Here is a 19503-nt window from a genome sequence, read left to right on the forward strand (position 1 = left end):
GATGGATGAGTTTCGGAGTAAACGCTGAGATGTTTTTTTTTTTCCCTGTGTAATTATAAAATCCTCTCCAAAAGTGAGTGCACTTTTTGTTAAGTGTACTCGAGGTTGTAATTGTACATTTTGTGCACAAGATCTACAAATTCTGTAATCTTTATTCTCTGTTTCATTGTCAGTGATGGTTTGAGATTGTACCAGTGTCTCTTGTCTCCCAATTTAGGTCGAAGGTTACTAACATCGAGAATAACTTTAGGGCAAAGTAGCTGGTGGGAGCTGACGCCAAGGTGAAGAGTAGACATCTGACACGAGATAGGGGAATGAGCACATGAATAATCTTCCACGGTTAAAAGGAGAAGGAAGCAAACAGACATCCAAAATATGAACTGCAATTATGTGCAACCTCTGCAGATAAGATGCTGTCTTTCCTTGTAGCAGATTTTCAGATGCTTCCTGTAATTGTTAGATAGAACGTTACCAGTGCAGCAGCTAACACGTGGCTTTTATTTTCTTTATCTAAAGGAGCTCAACGCCACACAGTTCATTGGTTTAATACAGTAAAACAGATAAGAAAACAGTTTTCTAACTTCTTATTCTTTTTTCTTTTCTTTTTATCTTTTTTTTTAAACTTGGATTTTCTAATTTTTTCACAGTCTGAGTCCGTGCACGCAGATCTGTTTATCTCTTGAGGTGCTCTTTCTGAAGAAGGTTTTCTTTGGAAGTCGGCTGCTTTTCTTAAAAAGCAAAACAAAACAATGACCAAAAAAAAATAAAAAAATATATGAAAGTGGAATCAGACGGAATGACTACTAAACATCTCATGACCTCATCATTCAGCCGGTTTTCCCAAGTTCTCAGATAACTTTTAGTTAAAATTCAGCTAATTTAGTTAAGAAAGTAAATGATTAAACATTGTTTGGAATTTAAAGGGCACATATCAAGCTTTTCAGTTCTTCCTTTTCACATTGAAATCATTCAGTTGAGGTCTATATAAAGTGCAACTGCAATACTTTGCTCTGAATTTGTCCTTACATTACGCCCAGGTTCCCCCCCTTTTACCCCTGCTCTGGGGTGCTTCAATGTGCAACTCGTTTTGGAGCTGTCTCTTTAAATATAAAGGAGCAACTTCACACCCTGCCCTCCCTACGGGTCAAAGAGCATTCCACTTCATCCCGTTCGGCCATTTTTGTAGTTTCGCTGTGGAATGATGTAAGGAGCAACCGATGGCTTGTCCACTTGTACATTCAGCATCCTTCAGCTTGGACTACTAAATCCATCTGAGGAATAAAAATGGTGGATTTCACGAAATCGGTAATCCCAATGTCCATGACCTTGTTTAGCAGCTCCACAGAAAATACTGTGACGTAATTGTTCAAAAAGCATGATAGAAAACTGAACGGCTTGAAAAAGTAAAAATGTAACTAATTAAGATAATTTCTACTCAGACTTACACCTAAATATTACACCAAACTTAGCAATTTAACTACAACACCACCTTTTATCAGTGTACTTAAGAAAAGGTGCCGCTACCTCCTGAGTTACAAACAATAATTTTCCTTTTGTGAGTTGAAATTATTGCATTATTATAAATTAGTCCACTTCTTTGGCGTACAAACAACAAAAACCACTTGTTTTCCAGGTCTGTCAAGTTTGCCAGACCAAATAACGACAGAGAGGGAATTAATTGTAGATTGTGGCCTAATTGTTCAGTCGCTGTCAACCCTGACAAAAAGCAGCATGGAGACTGATGCGCACTGACCGCTGGCTTGAAGCACTTTCCTCCTCTGCTCCGTAATTTTGCTCGACATTAATTGGCATGTTCCTATCTAAACTCTGTGTGCCACCCACATGCCCTCGACCATTGCAATGTAAACCACAATTCCTCCTCTTCTTTTTTTTTTTTTTTTTTCCTCTCCAGGAGAAAATTGGCCCTTTTGTGTTGGCTGGGGGAAATTATGCAACAAGCAGCAGCACCCGCTCGTCAGTTTTAATTGCCACTGTACTCAGGAAAAAGGTTCTTCCGTTCTCCAATGAAGCCCTTAGAAAATACTGGGATGTGTTTATTTAGCCTGTGCGGGGGAGAGACGAGATGCATGAAACTGCAAGGGGGTAAATTCATATAAAATTGGGTTTTTGTTACTTGCTGAGCATTTCCACCTCAAACTAAAACCTAAATAGGTGTGTGCCACGGTAATCTAGTCACAAAATGGTACAGCGAGCTCTCTTTTTTTCTCCACATTACACTAATTATGTAGCAAGAATATAGCATAATTGTATTATTTTTGTGGTTCAGCCAAAGGTTGTTGGTTTATCTGAAATGGTTTGGCTCAGTCGGGATTTGAATTGGGGGGGGGGGGCTTCCTGTCATGCCTATCGCCCACAACTGACATTTGTTTCATATTGATCTCCCCGGTCTATTTGTGAAAAGCACATTTTACACTCGTTCTTTTGTAGTTCAACAGTGAACCAAAAATGAATGTATTTATACTTCACAATCACGGGTCAGTCACTTGTTTGCATTGTTTCTTTATAAAACATATTTTTTGAAGGCAAACGCTTATGGAAATAAGGTTTTGCAAATAAGGAATATTTCTCTAAATTACTCATGTTGACAGGGAGATTTGTTTGGTGCAGTGTTTACAGACAGTAGAATTAGGAAAAAGGCACTAGGCTTGATTGGTTTGCTGAATTACAAGCAACCATAGTATAGCTGTTATTTTTTTAGACCTTTGTGTGTTTATTTACGCCATGCAGAAACCGTGGATCTGTGTGCAGAAACAAGCAGCTGTGCCACATTCAATTATATAAATATCGCTGAAAGAAAAAAAAAATCTTTACTTCTCATTGTCCACAAGGGATGTCCTTTGGATTTGGGTTTACTTTAAATCCAGATTAATCGACACTTCAATTAAACGTTATAGGCAAAATTTGTGAGAACTGGTGAATGATGTACATAATGGATCATTTGGAATCAAATCCGGATCTACTTAAAATGAAGAATCTGGTAAAACAAACAGAAAAACAAACTCAGCTGACCAGGTCCTGCTACAGCAAAGCACTCAAACCATGACACTTCCACCCTCAGTGCTCTTATCCAAGGATGCTGTACTTGGTTAGAGCCAAAGGGTTTCTCTGTTTTGGAGTTGAAATAATGAAATTTAGGCTCATGTACAGGCATGCATTTTCACAGCCTGCAAGAGCTTCCTGTTGGTCCAGTGATGACGTTTTAGGATTTTTGGAGGTGTCTTTTAGCATCTTGTGGTCTGCTCTCAGGGTGAATTTCGCTTGCACGGCCCGACCTGGAAACATTGGCAGTTGTCTTGAAGATCCTCCACTTGTAGACTTTTCCGTTGAAAGTGGAATAACCGATTTCAAATTATTTTGTGACCTCTTAAAAACTGTTAATCAAGCCTATAGGCAACAATCTTCATTCTGAAGGCCTCTGATAGCTCGCTCGATCTCACCCTGTTGCACTCTCATCTCAGCTGCTAGAAGCACAAACCAAATGTCTGAGGTTTAGATTGGACAAACCAATATGTCAATATGGTGTTCTAATTGTGTACCTGATGTGGTAAACCTATGTCTGACTTTAGCTATTTTAAGTTGGAATAAATGTGAGGTTGTCCAAATGTATCCCTAATCAAACATGTCTTTTATATTATACCTTTTCTAAAAAGTTTTAAAAATGTCTTTTCTTTTTTATATGGTTATATTACTTGCAATATTCAGTATTGTTAAAATTGATAATTCATATATATTGATAGGTACTAAGCTCAAAATATTTAAATCATAATAACATAATCAAGGTCACGGGCTTCAAAAATGCGCTCTCATTTTGAGGGAATCTAGAGGGAGGTGGTTCATGTGCGTCAACCGTCTATTCTAAGGTGTTTAAATTCACTACATTAGTTTAGATCTAAGCCAAATTTCAGTTGGAAAGTTGAGAAAAAAAATGGAAATCTTTTGGATTTTATTGTTTTTATTCATCTGTATTTCAAAGTAGGGTGATACTTTATAAAACCTTTTTTATAAAGTTAGCTCTGGCTCTGCAGTACAACACTATGGGACAAGATACCAAGTAATTTAGGGGAGACTCAGTAAAGTGGGGTGTTTTATAGCCCACCCAGTTATTATGTATAATAAAGACACTGTTTGTAAAATGCCTTGGAACGAATGGTGGTGAATTGGTGCTTTATAAATGAACTGAACATTATTAAATTAAAGGGACAAATCTAAACACACAAGGACATGTGCACATTTCCTTCTCCTATGAGTAGCTGTGTGCCGTGGTGGGCATTTTTTTCTTCTTTTCTAAGTGAAAGGTAAAGCATGCATAGTGCATTTCAAGTTTATGGAGTGCTTCACCACTCACCTGAAGTGTGATTCAGTTTTAATAAGATGGGGGAGAATGAGGACCTGGCCATCATCCCCGAAACGATTGGAGAAAAAGAGAAAAAAGGCAAGCAGATATTTTCTCATCCGTCTAAAATGAGCAGAACCGAGAAAAGATAATTCTGCTCACGTTTTTACCCAACTTGAAATATTTCTGATGGAGAAAACAATAAGTCCCGTTAAGTGGACCCACGAGGGACGCATGATTTCATTGTGTTTTCATTTGATGAGTTGATAGCATTCGTAAAAGGTGGAGATAATCTCCTCAGCCTTCCCTCTGTACAGTAGGCTCATTATTCTCGAGTCCAGGAACAATCGGGGTGGCAATGAGATCGGCGCGTCATTATTTCTGTGGAGGCACAGAGGAAGGTTGCGTCCAAATGGTCTCCAGTAGCATTTCTCCGCAGCTCCTTTTCTTTTGCAACTTAAATCCATTGTAACTTCCCGACGCGTCACGGCTGTAAACCACGAATCAAACGGTTGCTGTTTCATTTAGATTCCCTCCGCGGTCGGGCGGGTAGGGGTCCCTCTGTTGTTGCTGCGGACGCGTCGCGTCTTCTTCCTCTGGTCTGTGGCGAGTGTGGGGCTTGATTGATCGGCTGAGGAGGCAGAAGTTGGAGGGTCATCCGGAGGAGTTCGCCAGTGAGACCAACACTCCAGCACCTAGGACAGATCCCCAACAGCTGGCTGGCAAACATGCTCAAAGTGGCCAACATCTGGACTCGGCTCCGTCTCATGAAGCCCGGCGCGCTTTGCGTGTAGTCCGCCGATGCGCGGCTGGTGCACAGAAGACTGCAAGACAGATATAGCTTCAAAAAAGGTAAGAAAGTATATATATATATATATATATATATATATATATATATATATATATATATATATATATATATATATATATATATATATATATATATATATATATATATATATATATATATATATATATATATATATATCCCACTTTAAACAGTGGTCTATGTTTTGGATGCGGTGACTGTTTGTCATTTTTATTTTATGTTTAGAGATCTTGAGCCAGATCCATGCAAATTACTTATTAGATATTAAAACTTTCCAAATACTTCACACGTTTTGCTGTGCACTGGCATGCAAACAGGAATGAAGAAGCAGTCGCAAAATTGAGTCCTTTGCAACAAAGGGAATCTATTGCATTTATTGTTTTTTTGTTTTGTTTGCGCATTACTGAAACATTCAAACAGAGTAAGACATAAAGACTTTAGGATATCTTTGCAAATACCTGCGCAGTGTCTGAAGATGCTCATGTATTTTTAAGTGAATGAGCCAACCTGTTGTCTCTCGGTCTTTCTCTGTGTTAATCTAATTCCCCCAACTTCCATTTATCCAGGTGGGATTCTTTTTTTTTTTTTTCCTTTTTTTTTTAACTCAATAAAATGTGGATTCTGGGAGTTAGACGGGCTGACAGCCCAGATTTCCCGCCTGTGCGGGTTTGGATCAAATTATGCATCTGATCCGCGTTCAAATGCAATCATCTGGCTCCTGGTCAACCACAGTTGCATCCTAATTCCTGCATCTGACAAGTCCAGGTGGAGGGATAAACTGCCTCTCTGCTGGAGATTATATAATGATGGAAATCATGGAGGGGGAGCGACGGAATATGGAGGGTTTTATTTGTTACCCCCTTCTTTTTAAAGGGGCTTATTACTCTTAAACGAGTATATTTAGTTTGTTTTTTTTAAATCAATTATGTAGAAAGGGTACGCTTTTTCCCCTGGATTATATCTGCTTAATATAGCATTTACACTTGACAATCTGAAAGATTCAAGTACATTGAAGTAGGCTCTGAATTAAATGTCCTGTATTTTATACTGAAGTGCTTGATAAAAGTGGAAACAGGCTGTAACCAGTCTAATTTGACATTTGGTGCAAATAACTTGAGATATGTATGTGTTAAGTGTATGATATATACGGACAAAAACGAATAGTGTTCCTATATTTATCACCTACTATCATCTAGTCGCTACACATCGTATCTCATGAGGCTATTTTGCTGCACATCCCAGTCGCCCATCATCTCTGACTCCCTTCTGTGAGTCAAATCTTGCGTATTAGCTGTTTTTTTTTTGTTTAAAGAGAAAGGACATTGTGAAGAAACTCCTTTCTTTGGGGCTGCAACAGAGATGCATTAGCTGATGGTTCAAAGCTGAGAAGAAGCCACGCTGCCTTTTTTCCTTTTTCTTTTTGAACTCTCCTTTCAGAGGGAATATTGAGCGCAGACAGCTGGAGAGCGCAGTGACTCCATTGGCTGCCGGGTGTGAGTGTGTGTGACAGCTGTTTCAAGATAGTTTTTAATGATGTTATCGAGAAGCTGCTCTGGTGTGGGAGGCAGAGATTTAGCTCAGTGCTGGGTAAGCTCTGGGTCCTCCTCTCATTTAGTCAGTGTTTCAGGTAATTTGATCGAAACATGTGTTTGATGGGTGTAAATAAAGTGCTTGAGTATATATTTGCAGCTTAAGAGGTTTCTCCTGAACGACCAACCTTGGCCTGGTTTGCATAGGTCAGCCTAATTGGCTGCTCCTTATTGGACCATTAATTCACACTGTGACCCAGCCTTTCTCACCATCTGCTCCAGCAGACAACATGGAGCAGCAATTAGACTTCTAACATTGAACTCCTCAAGTTATTTTCTCACCTCAGGTTCTAATAATAGGGCGCGGAAATGCCATCCACCTGTTCTCGCTGTTCCGAGCACAAAGCACCAGCAGACTGGCGACTAGTTCGACATCACAAGCCCCATACGTTATCTGGTGTAATCCTCCTTGATAGGCAGAGGGGTTGCGGATCCAACATGAGCATCGTGAGGTTTCCCACCCAAAAACCTGATGTAATATTTATCCGACAAGATATTCAGCTCTTTGTTACATTCCCCCCCCCCTCTTTTTCGCTTTCTTTTCTCTGTTGTTTGATGGCTGCACCACTTCTAGGCTGTCACAAGACATCTTTCAGGGTAAAAGCGTGCCACAAACCCCATGGCCTTATCTGCGTGTAGCCGCAGAAGCTGGTGTTTTTTCTTGCCAGTCCTTTGCATCTCGCGCCCCCACCCCACCCCACTACTGTGACGGTCTTCTGCCTCTGTGACCACAGGAAACAGGACACATTCAGGTTGAATAAAGTCAGAGAACAAAGCTGATAATGCTGATAGTCTCAACTACAGTCTTATTATTATTGTGAAAACATTAGTAACACGTTCAGCACTCATTTTAAAGAAGATGACAATGCTTTGCTGGATTTACCTATCTACCTGTCTCATTTATTTATTTATTTTTTGTAGATGCATCTTCTATTTGAAAGCATTACAGCTGATATCTGCTTTGATTAGTATGTTGACACACATACCCAAGATTTTTTTTACTTCAGCGGTTTGCATAAACAAGGTTTGCATATTTGATCCAGCCCACCTCGCTGATCCAGACATCACATCCTCTCCATTCCGTGGTCCAAACCTGGAAACCTAACAACATGACGGGAAGCCGGATTAGCATACATGTTTCACTGCCCACCTCCCCCTGCAGTCCCACCCTTATTTTTCTTTACCCTCCATGTTTCTATGGCAACCACAGCCGTTGAGGTGATCCTCCGTCTGTGTGTTATCGCGGTTGTAATGCTTGGAAAATATGTTCCGTAGTGCCTTAACTATGTATAAATGTTTGGTTTGGTCACTCTGAGGGGGATCTCATAGCCTTTTCTTTCTCACGGTGTGATAAAAAAAAAATAAACACCACTTTCAGTTTCATTTCGGAAAGTAAACTCATAAGGCTGATAGGATTTCAGTCTTTCAGCAGAAACAGTATAGGACTTAGTCTTTTTTGCCGCGATTACAGCTGAAAGTGTCTTCGGATATGTCTCTGCCAGCTTTGCACGTCCAGAGAGTAAAATGTTTCTTCTTTTCAAAATAGCAAAAGTTTGGTAAGCTTGGATGAAAAGTTTCCGTACACAACAGTTTTAAAGTTTTGCCACGGATTCTTTGTTAGGTTTAGGTTCGGACTTAATCATTACCTTCCATTGTACCCGCCGTCTTCCAAAAAGACCAGATTTGTAGAGTGCACCGCTGACAGCTATCTCTTTTCAGCCTCACCTCAACTGTGAAGCTCTGCAGCTCCTCCAGAGTTAGCATGGTCCTCTTGGCTGCTTCTCTGATTAACGCTCTTTCTGCCTTGACAGGTTTAGATCCTGGGAGCTTTGCAGTCGGAACACACACAGTGAGATAGTCAAAGTTTGTGTGTGTGTGTATATGTATAGTAAGCAATAACAACATAATTTTAGAAGAAATACATTATGTGTATGCAGTATGGTATTATTACATAAGAAAAAGACAAGGTTAAATTGGAGCACATATGCACATCTGTACATTCATCAGAGAGACAGCCTGGTGAGAGGAATTATCTTTGGTGGCCGTTTTTAGCTCTAGTGCCGACCTGAAGATAGAAGTGTAAATAGTTTGTGTCCAGGATGGGTGAGGGTCTGCAGAGATGTTAGTTGTCCTTTTCATGACCCTGGATATGTATAACTCCTGGATGGAGGGAATGTCAGTCCTGGACAGACTTTTCTTTGCAATCTGGACCAGTCCTGTTTTTTTTTTTTTTGTATGAGCCAAACCACACTGTGATGAACAGACACAGTGTCACCTCTGCAGTCTTGAGCCGGTGGAGCTCCAGTTGGTTCTGATTGTGCTGGTGGACCAGCCGATCCACTCGCTGTCTGTGTGCAGACTCGTCCCCTGAGGTGCAGTCATTATGTGGGACAAGGACAGTGTGGAGAGAACACACCCCTGTGGAGCACCGGGGTTCTTGTGCAGAAGCGGATGCTCCCCAGCCTCATCTGCTGCTACCCATGAGTCAGGAAGTTGTTGGAGGTGGACACAGTGAGCTGGATTAGCTTCTGGTGGAGGATGTTCGGGTTGATGGTGTCACTGGGATAAGTGACTGGATAGTCAAAATGGGGCAGATTGAAATGTAATCCCATGCTCAGGACATCATCCACAGAGCTGTTCGCCTGGTAAGCAAACCACAGGGGTCCAGCATGTGTCAGATGGTTCAACACCGGTTGCTGAGAGAATTTCATGACTGCAGAAGGCCTGTTTAACACTGATGATCTGTTTCTTTCTTCCACTTCCCAATTATGAACTACTTTGGGATTATATTAAGCCCTAATATAATTAAAGTAGTATTCAAGTAGCTTGAATGCTTTTACAATGCACTTTACAACTCCTTCATCGGGGTTTTGCTGTTTCCTAAAGGGGCTAATTAATTTTTTTGATTGCTTCTCCTTCACATTTTCAGGACATATCAGAAATGCTGTGCTCAGAAGACTTAAAAGTACTCCAGTCCTCGTGAACCTCCACCGTCCTGTTCTTTGACCACCTCAACCCTGCGGCCTGATCCTACCATGCTGCATGCAGTACTTGGCCCCAACTGGGGGGCCAGTTTTGCCCTTTATTGGCCCTTTCACGTGTTCCTGTTGGAGGCGCTGATTCCCGGGGTTCTGCCAAGCATCTCCAGATTACCGCCTTCAGCCAAACGTGAGATCATCATGGATGGGGACTTGGTGATCGGTGGCTTGTTCCCTGTGCACGAGAAAGGTGAAGGGATGGAAGACTGTGGGAAAATCAACGAGGCACGGGGCATCCAGAGACTGGAGGCCATGCTTTTGGCGCTCGATGAGATTAATTCCAGCGATCGCATCCTTCCTGGGCTCCAGCTGGGCGCCCACATCCTAGACACCTGTTCCAAGGACACCTACGCTCTGGAGCAGTCCCTGGATTTTGTCAGGGCGTCCCTCACCAAGGTGCACGATCCAGGCTTCATCTGCCCCGACGGATCCAGACCCATCCAAAACGAGGTTCCGCTGGCCATTTCTGGAGTCATTGGAGGATCCTACAGTGATGTCTCAATTCAGGTAAGTGCAAGCAATTGATTTATCTCCCATTTGCAGGTAAATGTGAAGAAAGAAAAAGAAAGCAGTTTCTGCAGTCCGACAATTAAAACACGAAGAAGACAAAAAACAGGCTCTTGATGATTGGTTGCAGTGCACTCTGAGAGCATGCATTTTACTGTTTCTACCAACCTTCAGGTGCTTTAGTTGTTGGCCCAAACTGTACTTGAATAGTGTCAAGTCAAATATTTTTGATTCGTGAATGTTGTTTGATTAAAGAAAAAAAAATTACCACAAAATGGCAAGTGAATCTAAATCTAAAATAAATTTATCTAACTAAATAAGATATCAGCAAAGAAAAAATAACTATTGTTGGTTGATATTCCTAACTCTGCACAGTTACACAGCTATCAATTGCAAAAATGTTCTCCACAGTATAAGTGCAAATAACACTTTAAATGTTATTTAACGTGATTGGTCATGTTATATTTGAGCCCCCTTGGGTAAGAGCTCTTCATGTTTAATATCAGATTTTTCTTTCAACACTTCCTCCAATTAGCATGTGAATACTTCTAATATAACGATGAGATTCTGCTCTAATTATTCTCAGTGCCAATCGTGTCCCGGTAAACAGATACTCGAAGTTGTTAAATTATTGTTTTGGAGTTTGCATAATTAGATTCAGCAGAAATGTCAATCTGCAAAAATGTCAGGCTCTTTGCAAAGATTTTGGACACATTAAACTCTCGGAAAATGCACCCCTTGTTGATTAAATCCTTCCTACTATCAATATATTGTCTCAAATTTTCACAGCCCCTTAAATTTAGACACAGAATCTCTGTGGCTAACTTTTTTTTTTTTTTTCTTTCCGAGTTTAGGGAAACAACCTTGGTACCATCAAGCAGCCACCAATGCTTGTAGCATTAACATTCACAAAAATATTCATCATCTTGGCTGTGATTTCATTCCTGAATTGCATTGAAAACTGACCTTTAACTACTATATATATATATATATATATATATATATATATATATATATATATATATATATATATATATATATATATATATATATATATATATATAAAACTCTGGCTTCCGCCCACAGTCCAAAAACATGACTGTTAGGTTAATTGGCATCTCTAAATTGTCCTTAGGTGTGAGTGTGTGCGTGAAAGGTTGTTTGTCTCTCTGTGTTGCCCTGTGACACACTGGCGACCTGTTCAGGGTGTACCCCGCCTCTCGCCCAGTGAACGCTGGAGATAGGCACCAGCGGTTCAGAAAATGGATGGAGATATATATATATATATATATATATATATATATATATATATATATATATATATATATATATATAAAGGGAGCCAGAGGGAAAGCATCTGAACATAATTAATTATTTTTTTTCCCACTCACCTTAGGCGCAACAATTACTGCAGTACAGAAGCTGTTAGTTAGACAACGTGTATCGGAATGATATGGTCACACTTTCCATTAACTCCAGATTAAAAAATGTCTTTATCATACAATGAGCAGTCGGGCTTCACATGGATGTAGTGTAGTGCTATTTCCTCAAAGCTAAAAGGTTTGCGATTCAACTGTTGGCTGTTTCTAGATAATGGGAGGGGTCCAGGTAATCCAGTTTCTTCATACAATCCAAACATGACCATGTCAGATTAACTGATTATTTTAAAGTATATAGATACTAATGGTCGGTGGTCTTGACAACAAAACAAAACAACATTCTAACAACTACCAAGATTTGATTCGCTCAACCCCCTAACATAAAAACAAATGTTTTCAATTATAATAGGAGTAGTTTGGTAGTTGTCCATGTGGGGGAGAGCCATCAGGTGTGTCTATAAGGTTGGAATATGGTTACAGCTGTCATGGATGGAAACTGGAACGTTCTGCTGAAGTCACTCCCCATCTAACCAATTCCTCCTAAAATCATAATCCTTTGTTTTTGTCGTGTATGACCACCCAAATTATATCTATTTTCTGAATAGTAATGTTAGAAATAAAATCTCAACAGCTGGTCTGACAAAATAAGAGGAATACCAATAAATTAAATAAAGCTTTAATTCATTTGATGGACGTCTTATTTTACTACCCTCCAATAAGTCCACTAATGTTTTTTTTTCTTGCTGTCTTTTCTGATCTGTATCGTCTCCACCTATCTAATATCTTCTCATCCACACTATCAATAATAAAGGAACATTTCAGATTCTTTTGAAGTGAGGTTCTGTGTTGTTGTTTTTTTGTTAGCACTCAGTGTTGTTCCTGAAGACAGATGAACGTGTTTATGAGTGGAGCTCAATCTTCTGAGAGCATTGAACAAACGTTAACATCAGGAACGACATCAAGAGAGAATAAGGTGAAATGAATCAGTTGGCAAAGGCTAGTTTACAAATACTGGGTGATGACATATTCAAAGTGGCGATTGGTGTGGGACTTCATGCCCTACACATGTTTTTTTCCTGACAAAAAACAATCAAGAATGAACATGAAACTAGTTTTGAACTAACTTCAGATTGTTCATTTCAAATCATTTTTATAGGGCTTAACAAAATATGGAACTAGATCTTGTTTAAAGAAGAAGTGGCACAACACTGTCAGCATCTTACCAGCCAGTCCTCAGAGTTGTTTCCATTTTACATAATAAATAAGTTATTTTTGGGGACGCATAGTGGAAAAAGGTCTAAGTCAGAGCTCTTCCATGTTGGAACATTTCTAATCTAACAGAGCTTATAGTTATTCTTGTAAAAAGTGTTTTCTAAACACCGTTGAGACTTTTAGGTATGATTACTATCACGCCGAACCACAGAAATGTGGTTCTGGATGTGTTGACATACTGCAGCTCACAGTGGCGCTCCAGCTGAGAGAGAGAGAGCCCTCTAGAGGATAGCGTGAGGAGATCGGAGGGTCTTTGGAGTGTCCATAAGTCCTGTCATAGCATCTCTTTAAGCGCTGGTGCAGGAGCCGAGCACTGAACATTGTCAGAGCTTCCTCACTCCCTCTCCATTGAGGGTTTTGAACTGCTGCTATTAGGCAAATGGTACCACCGTATCATTAGGAGAACCACCAGCATTATATATAGTGTTCAGCCTCAAAGTGTTAAAGTACCGCTGAGATTGAGGGCTTTCCATTTTTGCACACTATGCTACTTTTTTATAGTTTATCTATTTTTATGCTTCCAAGATCCCTCAACATGTCTTGTTTAGTTCTAGATCGTGGCACATAATAAAACAAGAATAAAGTTTGATTTGATTAAAGTTTTCCTATGTCTAAGAAGATTTGTGCTAAATATCCTGGTGCTCTAGTACAGTATTTAAAGTTATGTGTTGTTTAACAAATCATTTTAAACATGTCTGTCCAGAGTAATGCATTCCTTAAATCCCCCTTGGAACTGACCGCTCCTCTCTCCGGTGACACTGATCTCCTCTTCTTCCAAATTCAGATAGTCCAGGCAGATCTCTAACGCAGACCTACAACCTTCTTTGAATTCATCCAAGCTACATGCTTTTAAATAAACATTTTTATTGTAGTTGTTTGAGAAAATGTTTTAAATGAGGTTTCTGCGTTGCTTTAATTAGTGTTTTATTTTTAACATCTTAACGCTCAATGCATCCTGTTAACACCAACTGACTGGAAAAAAAAAATCTTGTTACTCAGAAACTAACATTTATCGCCTAAAGTTAAACAGAAATCAGGGATGGAAATGTTGGATATATGTTTTTTTATTAGACTATTTTTATGCGTATTTAGAAAAAAAACACAGCTTTAATAATTTTGCCAATTTACAGAACTGGGCTCAAATAACTGACTACCAGATAATCACCGTGAAAATAGCACAAAGGCATCAAACAGTCCACAGATTATGAGGTAAAACACTCATCTCTTACATACAGTCTATACTCACAGCGGTGCTTGGTTGGGCTGATACCGAGTACCAGCTGCACCCCTGTTGCTTTCTGTGGAGTTAATGAAGCAAACCTTCTATAGCTCTGTGACTATCAAATAATCATCATCTTATGTCTGCGTGTGCATGTGTCCACACAGGGAGCTTCTGCACGTCTCTTAACTTTTAAAATATATGCTCTCGGTCTCCACACCAGCGCATCTATTATTAATAAAATGAGAGAGGTCATGAGTGTTGAGCTGGTTGTGGCTGATGGGGGTGGATTACATCAATACAGAAAACAGGCTGACTGTATATGGTGCGTTTCATACTTGATTTTTTTTTTTTAGACCTTTTGCACACCTACTATCCTCCTTCACGTTGTGAGGAGACGAATCAGTTTAATTTTGATAAAATGTATGGCTAGCTCAAGACATCTGAACCATTATTTCATTTTTTTCTGTTGTTGCCACCGGGCATGAGCCTGTTAGCGGTCAGCATCAGTTAACAAAGTTACGGTTTCACAGCCGCTAATATTTATTACATTATAAGTCCTTTCAATAAAATGCAAGTGAAAGATATGATTTCCCAGTCTGCATTGACCAAAGAGCTGTGCAGCAATGCCTCAGCCCCACTTTTTGTTCGTACTTGCTGGCCAAGCTGACTGAAAGAAGGCTACTACACTTCTGTATCATTTACAGTTAACAGTTAACAGCTGGTCTCAAAAAACACGGAGCTTCATGATCTGGAAAGTAATGGAGTACCACCTATCACACTTATTAAGGCAACACTGTTTTGAAACTACGTTTGGCAAGCTACGGGCAGCATATGTGTCAAGCAGTTGACTACAGGAAAGCAGAAAATATGAGGTTGTTAAACCCCCCCAGGGGGGGACTTGGCAAAACAAGAGTAATCCTTCCTTTTTTTGCAACTGTTTTGCTTGCTATTTTCTTTATTTCTGCACCAGCTTCATGAAGCAGATTGCACTTAAAACATGAAGATGCAAACACACCCGTGAAGCCCGGCAGATGGAAGCAATTTGCTCCCTGTTTTGTGTTGGGTCACATATTCTCCTCTTTTCATAGAAATGCAGATCCTGAGCTGATGGGTCAGTCATCAAAATGTAATGAGCAACACCTGACTGGAGGAATCCCATCAGAAAGAGGTTTCTAAATCAGCAAGTGATCCTGCAGATTGAAAAAATACAGGGGAACAGCACATCTCTTTGACTGATTAATGTGGAGATAAACAAAACATTGATTGAAATTAATAAATGTGAGTTTAAGAGCCAAGAAGTAGGGGGATTCATCAGTGCACCTGACTTTAGTTGCACAGACAACTTGTCTTTACAATGTTTATTTAGTTTGAGTTTTGTTCATTAACATTGTTTTTTTCGTTGGAATGTTCCACAATCAGAAGATAGGTGTTCTGTATTTTTAAAAAGTGACTTGATTTTAAACAGTATTAAAACATGTTATTTACTTAGAAAATTGATTTGCATGAAAACCAGGCAGACCTCACAAGGAGATTTTACCAATTTTACCTTCTGTGACGTTCCTCTACCTGGTTTTTCTTTTGTAAATGCGGCAGGTTGCTTTTATCATACTGTTCTATTTCATCCCTACTGACCGCCAGAGGCGGTGCTTTAAGCACTGAATGATCATTCTTGCGCATGCGCAGGTCGAGTACTAATGACAACAAAGTCACCTGTGACCTGCCGGGGACCCACGTGACTCTATATAGTCACGTGGCACCCGGCGTTCAATCCCTTCGTTCTTCTCGCGCGCAGGTATGGTCGTGTAAAGCTGACTGCTTCTGTGTTTAGCACGTGCTAAATCTAGCTGCTTGTTGCTGGTAGCCCCGTGACCGGGTTTGGTCGGAGCTGCGGGTAAGTTTCGCCCTCCAGGGGCTGCACAAGCTGCTTTCACTTTACCAGATTTGCGGTCGCCGCGACATGAACTGGTAAGTTTTGTTCTTTTCTCAGCAGTAGTTTACTGCTCGCGCTGAGTTACCACGGTAATTTTGTGGTTCTTTTTACTCACCAGTAGCGTTGCTGCTCGCGTTGAGTTCTCTATAAGTTTGTTTATCTGACTCACCTGTAGCGTTTTCTGCTCGCGTGGAGTTCACTATAAGTTTGTTTATCTGACTCACCTGTAGCGTTTTCTGCTCGCGTTGAGTTCACTATAAGTTTGTTTATCTGACTCAGCAGTAGCGTTTTCTGCTCGCGTTGAGTTCACTATAAGTTTGTTTATCTGACTCACCAGTAGCGTTTTCTGCTCGCGTTGAGTTCACTATAAGTTTGTTTATCTGACTCACCAGTAGCGTTTTCTGCTCGCGTTGAGTCCACTACAAGTTATTTTATTTGACTCACCAGTGGCGTTTTCTGCTCGTGTTGAGTTCATCCTTAGTTAACAAGCGGACTCGCTGGTGGCGTTTCTGCTCGAAACCTCTAAGGGAGTTTTCCTACAACAGAGTCGCCGGTGGCGTTTCCTGCTCGTGGTGACTTCTTGTTGGTGGCGGGCTGATCACGCCTTTAGCATTATGATGCTGGAAAATTTGTGTTGCTCGACCTGTCTGGCTCCGCTTCAGCCCGACGACGGGCATGATTTGTGTCCCTCCTGTCTTGGTGTGGAACATCTCCGGGAGGCGCTGTCGGATAACGCCTGCCCTAACTGCTCCGTCATGCCCCGGTCGGTCAGACTGAGTCGGTTGGCTGCGCTGCAGCAGCCTACCGACTGGGCTGGCGCTGCGCCGCATAGTCTGTTGCCACCGGGAAAGACGATGTGCAAACGGCCAACTGTGGCTGCACCTTTGGTGCCGCCAAAACGAGCCAGACAGACTGATGCAGGGAGATTGTCCACAAGAGTGGATCATCTCACCTCGGAGCTGGCCGAAATGAAGGCCCTTCTCCAGTCCTTTCAGGCTGGGGGTGATGGCAGCGCAGCTCTCCCTCCCCAGCAGGATGAAGTGTCAGTCATGGATGATGATGATGCTATTTCTGTGGCGGCCTCTGGCACCCACTTCTGTGAGGACCTCCAGGAGCTGGGCTCCGGGGCCTCCGGGTCTGATTCCATTGCCTCCCAGGAGGATGCGGGGGAGTCTGTGACAGCCGCCCTCCGAACGGCACTTGCCCGTTTAAATATTGATGTTCCTCAGACCCAGCCTGCAGCTTCCAGCGCCTTCTTTAAGCGCAGTAGATCAGAGACTGCCTTTGTGGTTCCTCCCTCTGGGGAGTATATACGGGAGCTGCATGCTTGCTGGTCAGACACCAAGGCGCTTTCACGTCTGACAACAGATGGCAGGGTCCTGGCAGCTATGCAGGAGGCACCCAGGGTTGGCTTGGGGCAGATGCCAGCGGTGGAACCTGGCATTGCCTCTCTTATTGTCCCACCTGATGAGGTTTTGCGGCCCAATGCGCGTTGTCCGCGCCCTCAGTGTCGCATTACTGACGACCTTCTCTGCAAGGCCTATGACTCTGGGGCCCGCATGGGCCGGATTGGAAACTCTCTCTCCCATCTTATGTTGGCCCTGTCTTCCTCACTGGAGTCTGTTCCACTGGACCACGCCACGCAAGGCCTGGTTGATGCATCTCTGCAGGCCTTTGCTCTCATGACTAGAGAGCTTGGACGCACACTGTCCACGCTAGTTCATGCTCGCCGCCAGGTCTGGTTGGCGCAGTCGCCTCTTACTGATCCTTGTAGGAGAACCCTTCGGGCCCTGCCTGTCGTTCCGGGGGAACTTTTTGGCTCTGCAGCACTGGAGGCATTGGACCGTACAGCTCAGGCCTCTAGAACAAGGCAGCAGCTGGCAGGCCTTCAAAGACGTGATCGCCAACCAGTCCGCACTTTGGCAGCTGCGGGTCCTTCGCGGAGGCCTTCACGTCCATCTCTTTCCCTTGAGCCACAGGGGCTGGTACCAGCCCAGACATCGGTCCAAAGGCCTGCCCCAGGTCACGGAAACCAGGCTCAAGGCCAAGCTGGGGCAAGGTCATCTCATTCCTTTCGAGCCACGCAGTCTGGTCGGCGTCCTCCCAAGCCTTCAAGGGGCCGGGGGGCCCGCAGATGACGCCTTAGGGCCTGCGGTCGGTTGTTTTACCCCAGGACAGCTCGGCTTCTGGGCTGCCCACACCCCAGATTTGTGGGTGTTGTCCACACTGTCCAGGGGGTACCGTGTTCAATTCCGCCGCAGGCCACCCGTCCCTGGCCGGGTCAGGATGACTGTGATCCGCGACCCGGTGAAGGCACAGGCACTAAACCAGGAAATCTGCACCTTGCTGGCCAAGGGCGCTATAGTGCCTGTGGACCCCCTGCGGGATCCAGGGGGCTTTTATTCAATATATTTTCTGGTTCCGAAGAAGACGGGGGGCCTGCGTCCAGTCTTGGACCTCAGAGGCCTGAATGCGTACTTGAAGGTCATGCCTTTTCATATGCTGACCATCAGGGAAGTGTTGCAGGCAATTTCCCCGGGCGATTGGTTCACTTCAATAGATCTCAAGGATGCCTATTTTCATGTTCCAATCGCTCCGCCACATTGGCGGTTTCTTCGTTTTGCCTTTCAGGGGAGGCACTTCCAGTTCAAGGTCCTCCCGTTCGGACTTTCGCTGTCTCCCAGGGTGTTCACCCGATGTGTCGCAGCGGCCCTCTCTCCTCTGCAGGCACAAGGAATAAGAATCCTCCCTTACCTGGACGACTGGCTCATTTGTGCCGCGACACGGAACCAGGCAGTCCGAGATACCCGGTTAGTGCTCCATCATGTGGGATGTTTGGGCTTGCAGGTAAACATGGAGAAAAGCAGTCTGACTCCCTCACAGCAGACTGTCTTCCTGGGCATTGCCATGGATTCTGTGTCGATGACCGCTTGCCCGTCACCCCAGCGGGTGAACAGCGTATTGAGCATCCTTCCGGAATTCAGGCGTGGCATGGCACCACCTCTTGTGCGGTATCTTCGCCTTTTGGGCATGCTCACAGCCGCATCCGCCGTAGTGCCCTTGGGACTGCTGTCATTGCGGCCCCTCCAGATGTGGTTGAACAGCTTCGGTCTGGACTCCACACGGAACACTCATCGTCTCAGACGACTTCGGGTGGGGCCTCAGTGTCTTCAGTCTCTGTCCCAGTGGAGGGTCAAGGCGTTTATGACGACAGGGGTTCCGCTCGGCTCCCTCCCGTGTCGTCGGGAAGTTGTGTTTACGGATGCATCCTCCACGGGCTGGGGTGCAACCTGGCGGGGCCAAATGGCACAAGGGACATGGTCCCAGCGGCAGTGCAGGGAACACATCAATGTCCTGGAATTGCAGGCTGTACTTCTGGCTCT

The 19503-nt window shown here is 42.9% G+C and overlaps 1 protein-coding gene across 2 annotated transcripts in view; it reads left to right on the top strand.

The window, feature by feature from the left end:
* The first annotated feature begins 4611 nt into the window (after positions 1–4611).
* Positions 4612–19503, top strand: part of grm2b (glutamate receptor, metabotropic 2b) — a 49683-nt gene continuing 34791 nt past the window's right edge. Inside the window, exons 1-2 of one of the 2 annotated variants that reach the window (XM_036151680.1) lie at positions 4612–5206; positions 9702–10317. In XM_036151680.1, the coding sequence (XP_036007573.1) occupies positions 9808–10317 (510 nt within the window). In that variant the 5' untranslated portion in view covers positions 4612–5206; positions 9702–9807. The remainder of the gene's footprint in view (positions 5207–9701; positions 10318–19503) is intronic. The other variant, XM_036151679.1, reaches the window with a different exon arrangement.

Source organism: Fundulus heteroclitus, chromosome 20 (genome assembly GCF_011125445.2).
Source record: "Fundulus heteroclitus isolate FHET01 chromosome 20, MU-UCD_Fhet_4.1, whole genome shotgun sequence".
Classification (NCBI taxonomy): domain Eukaryota; kingdom Metazoa; phylum Chordata; class Actinopteri; order Cyprinodontiformes; family Fundulidae; genus Fundulus; species Fundulus heteroclitus.